The sequence below is a fragment of the Tubulanus polymorphus genome, chromosome 1 (assembly GCF_964204645.1).
Source record: "Tubulanus polymorphus chromosome 1, tnTubPoly1.2, whole genome shotgun sequence".
Classification (NCBI taxonomy): domain Eukaryota; kingdom Metazoa; phylum Nemertea; class Palaeonemertea; order Tubulaniformes; family Tubulanidae; genus Tubulanus; species Tubulanus polymorphus.
Window position 1 is genome coordinate 17,011,663 of NC_134025.1, and position 15,445 is coordinate 17,027,107.

The 15,445-nt window shown below is 37.1% G+C and overlaps 1 protein-coding gene across 11 annotated transcripts in view; it reads left to right on the forward strand.

The window, feature by feature from the left end:
* Positions 1 to 15,445, forward strand: part of LOC141915273 (serologically defined colon cancer antigen 8 homolog) — a 214,106-nt gene that overhangs the window by 148,527 nt on the left and 50,134 nt on the right. For 10 of the 11 annotated variants that reach the window (XM_074806744.1, XM_074806743.1, XM_074806741.1 and 7 more), the window contains one exon: positions 5,197 to 5,346. In XM_074806744.1, the coding sequence (XP_074662845.1) occupies positions 5,197 to 5,346 (150 nt within the window). The remainder of the gene's footprint in view (positions 1 to 5,196; positions 5,347 to 15,445) is intronic. The other variant, XM_074806746.1, reaches the window with a different exon arrangement.

Sequence of the window (15,445 nt, forward strand, 5' to 3'; positions counted from 1 at the left end):
GTATCCGCCCTGCCTATTACTCCTCAAGCCGCCCAAATCTGCCCGGCACTTTTTTCGTATGCTGCATGAAAACGGTTATGGTGGGATTCGAACTGAATAAAGTCTATCCCAGTGGATATGATCGCGGTGCATCAAACAGTTCATATCATCGCAGATCTGGAACCCTGTGGTTTCTATGTGCTCAACCCTGCAAGTAACTGAGGTCAGGCAACTACTACATTCAAGAGTGAATAACACTAAAGTTTTCCCATCCTGGTCATTCACTTCTCTTTATTCCTCTAGATTTGGTTTTTTCTTGTATATTCTCAAAGAGAATTACTTAAAATGTATTCAAGCATGGAATTTCGTGGATTAATTTCTTATTTTTTGCGCTTAACAAAGCTAGACATGCGCAAATATGTTAACAAATGACTATTTGTGGATTTGATTATTATCTCATGATTCGTACGTACTGTATTGCTATTTTGCTTAAACACCATCCAAATAGAATGTTTCAACTTGAAAATTAGTTCTGACACTTTCTAATGTAAACATTGACTTCGGTATCCTCGGAAAATATTCACTCTTGAATGCAACAAGACTTCAAAACTAATTTTTCCTTGCTAATTTCTTCATTTTCTTAGTGTAAGCTTCGAAAAGTTTTGCTCTTTATTCACTCTCGCCTGTTACTATAGTAACAAGCAGCTGGGGTCCAGCGAGTCAGGGATGCTCATGGTGAGTTTGACCACTTACAGCTGTCAGTATCAATTAAATTGTTGTTGATACTGGCTCTTTGAGAGTGGAAATGCCGCGATCATAACCACTGGGATAGACTTTAGCTTATGATAAACTAGACACCTAAGTCCTTGAAATACCAAACATAAATCAACATCCTCCTATTTCAATTTCTCTAGTTTTTCGAGTTTGAACATGACACATCTGAGCGCTCACTTCAAATCCAAGTAAGTTTGGATGAATTTCTGGGGGCCAAAAGGAGACGATTTTGATGGCCCATCTCTTCAAATCTTACATCATATGAAAGCCTTGACCATTTACTACAAAATAACACTAACTTGTAATGCGTGGAAATAAACAGCGAATGAGCTATTAGGTATCGTGATGAACTTGGATTTTAATCTTAATTTTCCGAGGAGTAATTGACACTACATAGTGCAATTCCTGAGTGCTAATCGGTTGAAACAACTGTGTGACTGTCGATGTCATTGTAAATAGTCAAACTCCGCTGATTCCAGACTTGGAGCAATTAGAACTACTCATTACGCAGATAGAAGAGAAAAATTACGGTTGTATCTGATATAAGTGATGATATACTGGAGTCGATAGAGGCTGATGATGAATACACAGGGTTTGTCGCGGTGCTTGAAAAGCTTAAAACGACTTGAATTTGATAAATGCTATTCAAGCGCTTGAAAACGACTTGAAAATAGATTGAAAGCTTGAAATAATTAGGCCATTCCAAGATATCAATGGTCTGTTTGCCCTAACCTGACCAACCCGACTTCAAAGGTACCGAGTGGAAACTTTTTCCGGGATTCATTGAAACAAATTTTATTTTTGATAACAATGGCCGACTGACCGACCCACTGTCAATGTATTAGCTATGTACGTTTGAAGTCAAGTGTGCGTCGTGTGAAAACGTTGCTCGACTATCGCCTAGTTTTCCATGAAACTGGCATTCTTAGTGACTATATTATAGCTGGTAATGTTATAGCGCGCATATATTCAATATACTGTTGCATTTTGAACGCAGAGATGACACTCAGGACTAAGTTAGAATTTTAAAAATTATTCTTGAAATCTTTAATTATTCTTGAAATACAAATTTCCCTTCCACAACGCAGATTTGGGGTATTGTTTCCACTAAAAGAGGTGATAAATTTGTTGTTTTTCTTTGCCATAAAAAAAAAAAAGATTCTACCTACCTACCGACTTATTCCAAAAATTTGAGTGTGTAACGGCAAACAGACATTTAATTTGGGATGCCTTATCCAAATATTAATTGCTATAAATATCTAAGCTAGGAAATGCTTGAAATCATTGTGATAAACGGGTTTTATCTCTAACAGAATCGTATCAATGAGGTTCCACTGTAAAATGAATCGAAATTTTACCTTATTTTTAACATTTTTATATGACCCCCGTCAAGAACCTGTTAAAAATAGGCAAATTGGCTGCGACTATCGAAAATTGCTTCCAACGTGCCTGAAAAAACAGCTTGAAAATGGTAGAAATCTAGCTTGAATTGGCTTGAATTTCACCTGAGCTTGAGACAGTGAACTCTGATACAGGTCCAGGTTTCAGGAATTTGAGAAGAAATTACAGTACTTCAGAGACAGCAAGTTGTTTTACATGCAGTACACGCAGAGAAGCAGAGCCACTCCTCAACCGACAGATTCTGCTGGTTCAGCTCGCCCGAAGTCAACTATACCGAAACTTTCGTTACTGAAATTCGACAGCGAAATTAAGAATTGGCATTACTTCTGGGATTCGTACCGAGCAGCGGTTCACGACGTATAGTACGCAGTTCCAGTTATCCAAAAGTTTCAGTACTTGCGTTCGTTACTGGAAGGAAAGGCAAGTCTCAGCATTAGTGGACTAGCATTTAATGAGGAGAATTATTACAGCACAATAGACGTTCTAATATCTCATTTTTCGCAACTGCACAAAATTGTAGATGCTCACATGCAAGCTATTGTTGGGTTACCAATACTAAAATATTCGTCAAGCAGAGTTGGAGATTTCAGAGACAGAGTCGCTTTTTGTTCATTGGTCGCAGCAGGTTGTGCTACTGATTCTTTGGGAGATATGCTAATATCTGTTGTGTTGAATAAATTTCCGGCCATGATGCACGGGAATTCAGTTCATCATTATGGAAATAAAGCGTTGACATAAGATTCACATTTTACGTCAAATTTCAACGTATGATGATCGTATAAGCTTAGCGTTGATTAAAGCTTCGAATATGTGCTTCAATTTTATGGGAAAATCACATTGGTCAAAACATTGTCATTCTCACTTATCATGTAAATTGTGTCACCGGAGACACCATATAAGAATTTGCTCATTGGCATTCAATCAGTCCGATGAAAGGAATAATTCAACTGATACAACAGGGTCATCGCCAACTGACCAGTCATATCTGAAGTCCACAAGCTCTTTTTCAAATAAATCACAAGAAATTATGCAAACTTATACATAATGAATCATCGTTCAGTAGTGTGTGATTACTGCATGCATAGCGCTTTTCACGGAGATGATGTCAATTACTTGGACCATGGATCCCCTCTGAAATCCCGCCAAAAACATCTGGTTGTGTTTTCATCAGATTTGATTAAGAAAAAAAAAGATTTTTTTGGTTATATTTCCATCTTAATTTTTTGCAAAAAGTAAGTTTTATCCCATCATTTGAATTCAACCCAATAAAGTTTTCAAGATCCATAAAAGCAAAAACAGTACAAATCTCATTTTCTAATGAGTAATATATATTTTTTAAGCGAACGTTTTCGGGAGTCACATTATCCCCTCTTCAGGCATAGCGCAAGTGATTAAATTCACATATCATACTGGTATTTATATAGAATAAGACGAAGCTAATTACAAACGATTTCAAATTACTGAGTGACAAGATGATTACAATACAAAGATAATTAATTACACACAATCTAAATTACTGAGCGAAGCTATTCGACTAGTAGTTAATTATCTAAAAACATTGAGGATGAATCCTGACCCGTGTTCGAATAGTTGTTGACTCTTACAGGCGATGTATGCATCTGGGTACCAACAAGACCATCGCGCATGTGCGTCAAAAGGAACTGGATAACCGCGATAAGGCCCTGTGTGAAAAGGCGTTTGTGAAAGTATGTCTTATGTATCGCCCTTTTATTATACAGGCGTAGATTTTTGCGGACCATTAATTTCGGGAAAGGATTAAACCTTTTATCGCCTCATTCACGTGCCCAGGTTCGAGAGCCATTCATTTAGAGCTAGTGACTGATTTGACTGCAGATTGTTTTATACAGGCATTACGTTGATTCGTTAGTTGTCGTTGACTACCGATTAAGATGCTCTCAGATAATGCGCAAACTTTCATCTGCTCGTCAAAAGAGAGATATCCGAATTATTGCGTTCTAGCGAATTGAGACTGCATTTCGTATCTGAGGGAATAGCATGGCGATTTATATCGAAACGTGCTTTGTTGCATGGCAGCTATTGGGAGAGATTAGTTGCTTTCGTGAAATAATGCATTAAAAAACTTTCGGTCACCAGAATTTGTCATTCCAGGAGTTAGTACTGTATTGACTGAAGTGGAGGCCATGTTAAACGACCGCCCACTTACCGCTTTGTCTACAGCTATAAGAGATAACAACCCGTTATCACCATCCGATTTATCAATCGGACGAAAATAATCGTTGTTGCCTCACGTTCGCGTCGACACAGATATGGAACTTGTGGACTCAGAGTTCACTGTTAACCAAACTGTACTGGATAAACGTAAACAATATCGCGCTGCTATCGTCCTCATTCATGATTACACCCCTCGGCTTTACTGGAAGTTAGGGATTATCACCGCTCTCAGAACCGGTAGTGATGGAATGGTTCGTTTGGCTACTGACGGTACGAGATCTGGGATGACTAATGGACCTGTAAACAAACATTATCCTCTCGAGGTTGACTGTTGCAGCATAGATAATGTTCTTGGTGGGAAGCTGCTAGCGGAAAGCACCGTTAGCAAAACTGTTAGGCAAAGACCAGTCCGCAACGCAGCTAAGATACCTCGTGACAATGGTTAGCGGCTGACTTATGGATGAGATACGTTTCGTGATAAATAGACTTAAGACTTTTCATTGTTGTCAAATATGAACTAATTGGGTGCTTAATATCTGGGCCCTGGGAGTGTCTGGTATTATGAGATCGGTGTTCTGTGTTAAGTAAGCCTTCACTCATGCCTGGGTAGGCGTGTATGTATTAAGTAATGAAGTATGGTATTGAATAAAGTCAGTTTAGTTTAGTATATGTAAGTGTACAGTCTTCTTAACTGTTTTCCCGTCCGATTATCACAAGGCAAATGCAAAATTGTAGTTAGATTTACCTACCAGTCGACCATGCTGCATAAATGAAATAAAAATCTTATAAAACCAGGTCTTGCACTTGATCTCTGCACACAGACAAGTGGATGACTACCACTCAAGATAGTATGAAAATATTTTGTTTCAGATTCGAGATAAGTTCATGGCAGAAACTGAGGATTTAAGGAGGCGCTTAAATTTGGCAGAAAGAGAGCTCATGGACAGTAAGGAGCAATGCATCCATCTAACATCATCATCCCAGTCTTTGGAGCGAGAGGTTAGAAATTTGAGTTACTATGATTATTATTAGTATTAACCTGCCGGGAACGTTAATGTGTGTGCCAGGTGATATGCATGTTATTGAAATTAACGCATTAACCCTTTAACTGGCAAGTTTTTTTCAGCCTGTGACTGATTTTGGACCATGCAAGGGGAAACTAAGTAACTCAGTAGATATTAGGGATAACCCCATAACAGTATGTTATCCTGTGAAAGCTCTTTTCACAAGCTTTCGAATGATACCAAGTTTGCAAACCTTTCCTATATTCCGAGGTTCTGATATTATGGGCTCTGCACTCGTAGCCCTTGTCTATACTACAATGGACTCCTATTTTCATTATGAAAATGTGTCCTCTTGCTTTTTCTGATTCAAATAGGGTAAATAATCATTGCTATTATAGCTTCGATAAATTATGAACTTAAGCTTTAGCGAAGTCCATTTTGTTATCGCGTATGAAACTTTCTTCCTTTGGTACAAAATAACTTCCAAACGAGGCTAAGTTTCTCTTTGGAACTTTTAAAACATTAATGCAATAATAAAAGCTCTAACCCTATCGAATTTCATGGGAATGCGTTGCTTATTTTTCAATTTAGTTATTTATTAGTTGTTGGAACTACATTTCGTTTCGGAAGAACACATGCCCTTTTACGTATATTATTATTATCTTTATTTCCTGTAAATTATAACAAGATATACAGAGTCAATGCACTGTAAAAATAAATAGAAAATAATTACAAAGTGTTATACAATATATAATGTTATAATTAAACAGCAGGGAAGATATAAAAAGCAAGCTTGTGGTATATATCACCCTAAAGAAGATGTTACAAAAAAAATAAATCAAATTCAAATAACGATCATATAACGAGGTATGATAAGCACTAAATGTCACAATTTTGAGATTTCAACTGAGGATCTGATCAATGTAAATTATTTCATAAGAGGAGAGAAGTTTGTCCTTCAAATGGCTTTTAGAAATGTTGGGAGATGGTTATTTTTTTAAGGATGTATTTAAACTGTTCCAAAATTATAGGCCCTTAATTCTAATAGAAAATTTCTTTAAATTAGATTTTAATGTGTTAGGACGAATATTTTGGTTTCTACGAAAACGTGTATAATGCCTGCTAGTAGTGGATTAGAAAAAGCGTTAAAAACAATGAGGAAGTTTGCCGTTTGTATATAAATACATGAATTGTGCAGTAAGCCAGTAGTTAATATCATTTAGTTTAAGGATCCTATTAGATTTGAACAAAGGTGAAGTAGGTGCTCGGTAGTCAGTTATATAAATTAAACGAACGGCTTTCTTCTGTAATACCACAAGTCGATTAAGTGAAGCTGAATAAGTGTTACACCAAATAATATTGCAATATGATAGATGACAATATATGAATGAATAATACAGTTGTATTAAAGTTTTATTTGATAAGAATTTACTATGTTGCTGATGATACCAATAATCTAGCCAGTTTAATGGAAATAAGATTAATGTGTGACTTCCAGTTTAACTGGTCATCAATTTGGAACCCTAAGAATTTTGTTTCTGAAACGTGTTTCTGAAGCATGTTGTCAATAGTTATACATAAGTTGAGCTTATGTAGTTTGATTGTATTTTACAAGAACGTTAAGTACATTGGTATCAATATGACTGGTAAACGCATTTGCATCATCAGCAAATAAAGTAAGATTTAGGATTTTTGAGGCATTGACAATATCATTTATATAAATAAGAAATAAGGCTGGTTGTAGTATCGAACCTTTCGGTACTCCACAAAGGACTCGTCTTGGACTAGATAAATTACCATTATAAGCAACCACTTGTAATCTATTTTTAAGATGATTTTCAGACGCCTCGAATACCATAATTTGACAGTCTGTTAAGTAAGATATCATGATTTACTGTGTCAAATGCACGGGACAAGGTAACCAGCATGAATTTAGTAACTACCAACCCATAAACACCAATAGTGAATTGTCCACGTTCTAAACTTTCAGTAATTTTATCAATAGTAAACATAATAGCCATAGAAGTTGAATGATTTTTCCTAAAGCCAAATTGGCAGGGTGATATAATTTTATTCCGGTCTAGAAAATCAATAAGTCTAATATATATAAGCCTCTCAAGGATTTTAAAAATACAAGGTATACAAAATATACAGATATGGGTCAGGTGTTACTGAATTCATGCTGGTTACCGGATTTATAAAAAGGCGATATTTTTGATGTCTTAGATAACTCCGGGAAAATACCAGTAGACATACTCCAATTAAAAATGTGACACAGAGGAATAGATATAACGTCAATTACATGCTTAAGAATTATTTGGCTTATGCCATCATATCCTGCACTATGTTTGTTTTTAAAATCATGTATGATATTTTCGATCTCTGTTGGAGATGATGGAAAGAAAAATATATTTCGATGATGCGGGGGACCTAGATAATTAGAAAATGGCACATCTGTAAGCGGTATATTGTTGGCTAAATTTGGGCCCATATTTGAAAAATATGCATTGAAGCCATTAGCAATTGCATCATTATTTGAATAAGTTGTACCATTTCGTTGAAAAACGTTAGAAAATTCATTATAGTCCTTTGGTTTTTTGGATGAGCTTATTTTGATCTTCCAAGTGTCTTTAGGGTCCCTCGCATCATTCAACAATTTTCGATAATACATGTTTCAAAATTCAAGGTACAATTAAAAGAGATGTGGTCAATACAAGTTGCAGTCGTTTTCGTGATGCGTATGGTTTTATCAAATAAAGAATGAATGGCTTTATCAAATAAAGAATGAAAGCTTTGAGACATCATTATTGATAAAAAGTCATGTGTATGATTTTGTGATTCAACTTTAAATAAGTCAATATTGAAGTCACCCATGATCAAACATTTTTACCTTCATGACTACGTCATGAAGGTTATTAGATGGTAGCGAGTCGATGACGTCATTTTCGTGTCGCCACTTATAACTTGTTGGTGGGAGGTCAAACGAATAAATACTTTAATCTTATTAATGCAGAGTGTGAAATTTCGCTTTTTAAAAATATTTCCCTAAATTATTAGAAAATGCCGATAGTAAGACTGTGGGAAGTTTTTATCGTTGAGTTGGCGAATCACGGCGGCAGAGTGCACCTGTGATAAGGCGGAGATAGTTCCATGTGAAGGCCGGAGGACAGTCGGAGGTGGTTTATTAACTTTTTTCAATTATACTGCTGCTATTTTCCCAATCAAATTGCTAGATTTCGATCGTTTCTCATAAGCCAACACTTGTAATTCAAGTGTGATTTTGATGTGTCTAGAGATACATCGTGACTAGCGTATTGAGTGGCGGTGCCATGTTTAAGCTGCACGTCGATCGTTGAATAGTGGAATTATAGGGTTGAATTATCTTGATTGTATCCATACGAAGTTTATTAAAGGTTAGTGTCAACAAATGGTCCATTACAATCCCCTAATTTATGTGGAGAGACGCTCATAACTGGCAAAATTGTAATCTGTTTCGTGTTATCGTTGGCGTACGTAACTGACCTTGCTTGAGCGTTCGCTGCGGGCGGTAAGCTTCAAAGTTATGAATAAAGTATTATATAACTGATTGTTAATGACATACAACAAATTAACCTTTAAAGAAAGGTACCTAGTGTCTGACATTCTACTGAAAAATGCCGGATCGATTCATGGCATAGTTTTTTCATAGCGGGCATTTTAGTATATGAATCAATGAAGATGATTGTCTTAATTGACTCCTATTGTATAGGCCTAAGCCAGGCCCTCCGGAATTGAATTGAATTCGACACAGTAATTCGCCTGTAATTTGCGATTAATCTTATTGAAAATTAGCTTGAAGATTGGGTCTGGCGAGATGTCAACCCCTATTGTAAAAAAATGTCATTGGTGATCAATTATGGCTGCCATTGGGGTGGCCATCTTGAAATTCTTGTTTGCACGATGCAGCCTGCAATTCTTGATGGATTATCACAAAACTTGGTGCGAGGATCAGGGTAGGTAAGCTGTCCATGCCTTTAGTATTTGGAGGTCATCGGCTTTCAAATATGGCCGCCAGGTCAGCCATCTTGAATTTCTAGCATGAAACTGCCTGCAATTCTTGATGCATTTTCATGATACTAGGTGTAAGAATTTTGGTAGGTGAAATGTGTACCCCTTATTGAAAATTGAGTTCAAGTATGGCCACCAGGATTGCCATCCATCTTGGATTTCTTTTCAGCATGATGCCTACACTAATTCTTGATGCATTTTTAGCCCACTTGGGACTTTAGTCCAAGCGGGCTATTGCGTTCACTTCTCGTACGTCGTTCGTTCGTCCGTCCGTCTGTCCGTCCGTATATGGAATCCAGATATTTTGTGAAGTTTTGAAGACGCTTCAATGTGATGTCTTGATATTTGGGCTACACATGTATCTACCCTAGACACATCTTCAGCCCAAAAACTGGCCCTGTCAGAATCAAGATGGCTGACTGGCAGCCATTGTTGTTCACCAAAATCAGCACTTTTTACACATTTTTAGCATTGGTTGACGTCTATGACGTCATGCCAATGCTAGTAAAATGGATCAAAAATAGTAGTACGAAAAAATAGCGCCGACTCTTCTCATTTTCATAGTAACTTCAAATTGTCACTCCGTTTACGTAAAACATTAGAAACAGCTGAAAATGACTAAAAAAAATGCTTCAATTATTCCCCACAACATAGCGTCGCCAGATTTCTGATTTAATGGTCCAAAAAGTTATTCGATCGCATTTTTCTCGTTCATTATCTGGTAGATCAGAGCGGGTGAAACAATCGCGTAGCGATATGTCCGCATTGACATTGGCAATGAAGAATGGGGAACCGCCTCTTCTGAATAGAAAAACATAAAATTATGTACCTCCGGTTTATAAATATCACAGTGTTTGGATATCACTGTTATTTCAACTATCAGTATCCATGGGATTATTTGGGATTAATTCTCGGCGTCAGAATACGTATTTCTAGAGCAGCGGAACGGCAGCCTACTCGTGACTGAAACCCGTATGTGATCGTGCAGGAACGCCTTTACTAAAGTTAAAACCATTTCATGATGACACAAAACGGTAAACGTAGGCTACCACCATGATACGATATCACCAATATCATTGTTAAGTACGCCGAGAACAACCATGTTGTATCCATCAGTTGACTGACATTGTAAAATTCGATTCGGCTATATTCTAATATAAGTTTTCTTTTTAGGACGCCCTACCCGCCTGCTGCGCACTCATAAGGCAGTAGCACCCTCTTAAGCACTCGGCAGAGATTCGCTTTGTAATGCGCGCCGGGAAAAAATACATTTTCTTTTCCATGCGTTAAACAACAGTGATTGAATTTACGCGTTGTTTGTCGTAAATTGCAATATTGCGATGGTTATTTGCCGCTGCTGTAGTTTTTAGGAATTAAATCGAGCTGCCTCGGTTGCTCAGTGAGATAAGGCGTGATGCTGTTGAATCCACTATCAATGCTGAGTTAGTGGGTTCGAGTCCTGCTGGCTGCGAACAGTGTGCGGGCAACGCTTCAAAGGCCGTACCGTCGTGAGGTTAAATGAACAATCCGATAGGAATAGTCTTGGGAAACCAAGATCCAAACGACGTACGTAAAGCCAAACAAACAAAAAGACAAACAAACAATCATCAGCCAGCCTCAGTGACACCAACCCCGGCATCGCTCTCTGTGACGTTTTGCATGCGTACATGCTTCAGAGCTAGGAGCTCTAAGATCAGAGGGTCTTGCAATTGCATTCAGAAAAATCATTCTGTTTTTGTTTTCATTATTCAGTGGGGCCTAACCGTTCATGCGTAAAAATGGGTTTTTCTATCCAAATCTTGATTGATATAAATATCTTGGCTGGGACATGATGGAAAACATCAGAATAAACTAGTTTCGTCTTTTTAACAGAATCGCATTAATGAGGTTAAACAGTACAAATAGCCTAGGCTAAATCGTTCGGCAGAAAATAAATTCATTTTCAGGAATTAAATCGTACTAGACAAATTAACCTTTAAGTCTGTGGTCCTCCCAATCAACATCGTCATAGAAGATTTGCCGGCAGATGTAAAACATTATAACCACTTAATACCACAGTATAATCTACCAATGCTTCAAGGCCCATGGGCCTCTTGTTGAAGTTTTTGAGGGTAATTTTGAAGACGCTTTGATCAATTACCTTGATGGTTCGTTTATATTTGAACCCCAAAGGACCCATCAGCTTAAGAAAAATTGGGTCGATCGGGCTCAATATGACCTTCCTATGAACTTTTTAGTGCCAAAAGTGTCAATTTTGGACGGAATTCTGGGTCCTGTAGCTTCATGTTTGCCATTTCTCAATGCAATTTGTGATGGGTACTCTTTGGAAAGGGATGTTTTATACCTGAGACAGGTATTCTTGATAAGCCAATTATGACACAATTGGCAGCCATCTTGGTGTCATCAGTACTCATTCGTAGGTGGGGAAAAAGTTTTTCGACATTATATTGATACCTAAGCATATTGTGTTACTACAATCAATTGGAAAGTTGTAGCCCATAACGTTTTCTATGATTTTGGTGAGTTTTCAGGTCATTGGTTTTTGTATATGGCCACCAGGGAGTGTTGAATAATACAATAACTTAGTATTTCTATATTATATTTGTACCTATGCATATTTTGTAACCACAATCAATTGCAAAGTTGTAGCTCATGACATCATCTATGATTGTGCTGAGTTTTAAGGATATTAGTTATTCTCTATGGTCACCAGGGGGCGTTGAATAGTAGAATAACTTAGTATTTCCTTATTAGATTGGTACCTAGGCATATTTTGTTACCATGATCAATGCAAAGTTCTAATTCATGACATGTTTTATGATTGTGGAGAGTTTCAAGGTCATAGGGTTTTGCATATGGTCACCAAGGGGCGTTGAATAGTAAAGCAACTTAGTATTTCCATATTAGATTGGTAACGTGGCATATTTTGTTATCACAATCAATAACAAAATCGTAGCTGCTGAAATGTTCTATGATTGTGGTGGGTTTCAAGGTCATTGCTTTTTGTATATGGGTCCAGGGGCGTTGAATATTGAAATTGTTAGATTGTTGAGCACCACTGAAACCACTTCCCAAGTTGGCATGGTGTCCCTGGACCCCTAGTTTCATGTAGTGTGATCTTTGGGGCAGCTAAAATGGGCTTTTCTTTTCATGTAAGGATATATTAACAGAAAATGAACATTATCGCCACATAGCCTATACTATCTTAACTATTTTAAAACTTGTTACATCGTTACAATGTCAATCTTTCTGTAAAACTTTGAATACTGAATCTTCTACTGCGTCATGAAGGTATAAGGCCCGTGGGCCTCTTGTTGTGACCTACTATCAATTTTTTCCAAAATGTGTGCAAAATTAGAATTAGAGTTACTCAAGAAATACTCAAGTCATGAAGACTATACACAATGCCAACGATAAATTTGAACTAACATTTGGGATAGTTATTTCTACAAATAAACTTTCAAAGGATGGGGTGATAATTGAACAATCATCAATTGCATTAAATTTAATGGAATTATGAATATATAGGGCAACACCTCCGCCATGATAGTCATTTCTACTATTGAAAATACCATGATAGTTTTTGGTTTACCTTTGTCAGCGATATGAGGTTGGCATTGAGCCATTCATGTAAAATCGCGGTACGTTTTTTTATATGAGCATTTGTTTCATTGGTTCTCGGCTTAAACGACGTATAATCGATGCGATTGAAGACATGGAGAACCTCTGTTGATGTACATGGTCAACTGAGTTAAAATTCTACGAAAAACTGTTTTTGGCGGGAAAATTCTTAGCTCTCGCGTATAGAATTGCAATGACCTCGATTGGGGGGCGTCGTCTCCACGAGCGAATGGGATTGGCTGTTTTTGGGATATACGGGGAATTCCGGCGCTACTGAAATAATTATGGGAAAGCCATAGAATGGCGTACGTTTCATTGGACTAGGTGCCGTATATGTGCGAATTTTAAATGCTCATTGCTAGTGAGGATGTAATTATTTCACACATCCGCCATAGGTATTGTTTCATTTTAATTCTGTTTTGATTGACATTGAAGTGTAAGCGAACATTCACTTACACGAGACCTCCACCTGTGCACGCAGAGTGCTACACGACACACACAAGCTCGTACAGTACACTACTCAAGGTGATGCTGTAACGCGTGCGCGTTTGACATGAAAATAGGCTGAATAATCGTAGCAGAAGATGAGCGCTGTGTTTTCTGTTTGATAGAATTTGTAATGTGACCGGCCTTATTTCCTCTATCGAATGACAGCAACCGATCGATTTCGGGGTTCTGGAGATCCACTTCTACAGCTGTGTTTCGCCGACTCCTCACGGTCCGAGACCAACAATAGCTAAGACAACGATCGACAAACCTGCGGCAACAGGAATAAACAATATATAAGTTTATTAACACACATAGGTGTTGTCGGTAAGGACAACAAACAATGAATAATTCCTATACAACATATCTTATATTAACAATTTAACATTATTTCATATTGATCGAAATGAAACTTTCCAAAGAACCTTCACCTAACTCACCCTAAACTGACACCACATAAATTCGATTACTCCCGGAATTTACAATTTGTATTATATAAGATACTTATAAAGTTATGGATTTAAACAATATCTTACCTGCGGCAACAGGAATAAACGATATATAAGTTTATTAACACACATAGGTGTTGTCGGTAAGGACAACAAACAATGAAAAATTGCCGCGAAAAACCAGAACGCCACCTACTTAGAAAAAGGGTGGCAGCACTGTACGGAACGGTTTCCCCTACAAGTTCACCCGGTTACAGTAATAAATTGTTATTTCTTGTGAAATGAAAATATTAAGCAGCAAACTAAAAGTATAGGTCGAGGTCTGAATATTGTAGTCGTAAATTCCAGGATTTAAAACGATCTAATAACCGATTTCTTCTGTACCGGTATTTTAACTTCCGCAGCCAACATTGGAAGAGGTTTCCATGACCCAATATTCAGCCACCCTCTGATATGTGACATCATATGAATTTTAGGCCATCCCATATTAATGGTCTGTTTGCCGTTACCCGACCAACGTGACTTCAAAGGTACCGAGTGAAAACTTTTTTTCTCGGATTCATTGAAACAAATTTTATTTTTGATAAAAATGGCCAACCGACCCACTGCCTACGTATGAGCTACGTATTATATATGTTTGAATTCAAGTGTGCATCGTGTGAAAACATGCCTTGTCAAAGTTTTCCAGGAAACTGGCAGTGTTCCAATAAGCTGCCATTCATTCTCATAGTGACACTATATCAAAGCTGGTAACGTAAAACTGCTCACATATTCAATGTACTGTTTCATTTTTAACACGAAGATGACGCTCTGGACGAAGTTATAATTTTAGAATAATTCTCGAAATCTACGCTATTAGACAAATTTCCCGTGCACAACGTAGATGATTTTTGCGATATTGTTTCCATGTAAAAAGGTGATAAATTTGTTTTTTTTGCCCAAAAATTAAGCAAAAAAAATTTTTTCTTACCTAGCGACTCGTCCTGAAACGTTGAGTCGGTGTTACGGCAAACAGATAATTATTTTGGAATGGCCTTATTTGAATATTTTTTCCATATTGTGAAACATATTTTTTTTGAAAATATAAAATAATTTCCCTGCCACGCCTACCTGTACCCTACAAACTTTTGGATGTGGACCGTAACCAAATGTATATCTTTGGTCTTATTTGACTACAAAATAATTCTTTCAGTAAGATAAAATACAATATAAACTTGTGGAACTTTGAAGTCACGAATTAAAAAGATTTTTCAAGCAATGCCCTTATTCCAAACAACCTCTAGCTTTCAAGGTAAACCACACTTTGCCCATGGGCAATTTATCTAGATTGTTTTTAGAGTTGTTATCATGGAAAGATTTGGTCCAGGATTCTGAGATACCAATAACACTAAAAACATAATTCAGTGAGTTTAAATATACTTTTAAATCATCAAAATTTTTATTTAGACTTCTAGCATTATTGTGGAATAATGAAAACCTTGATTTTTCAAC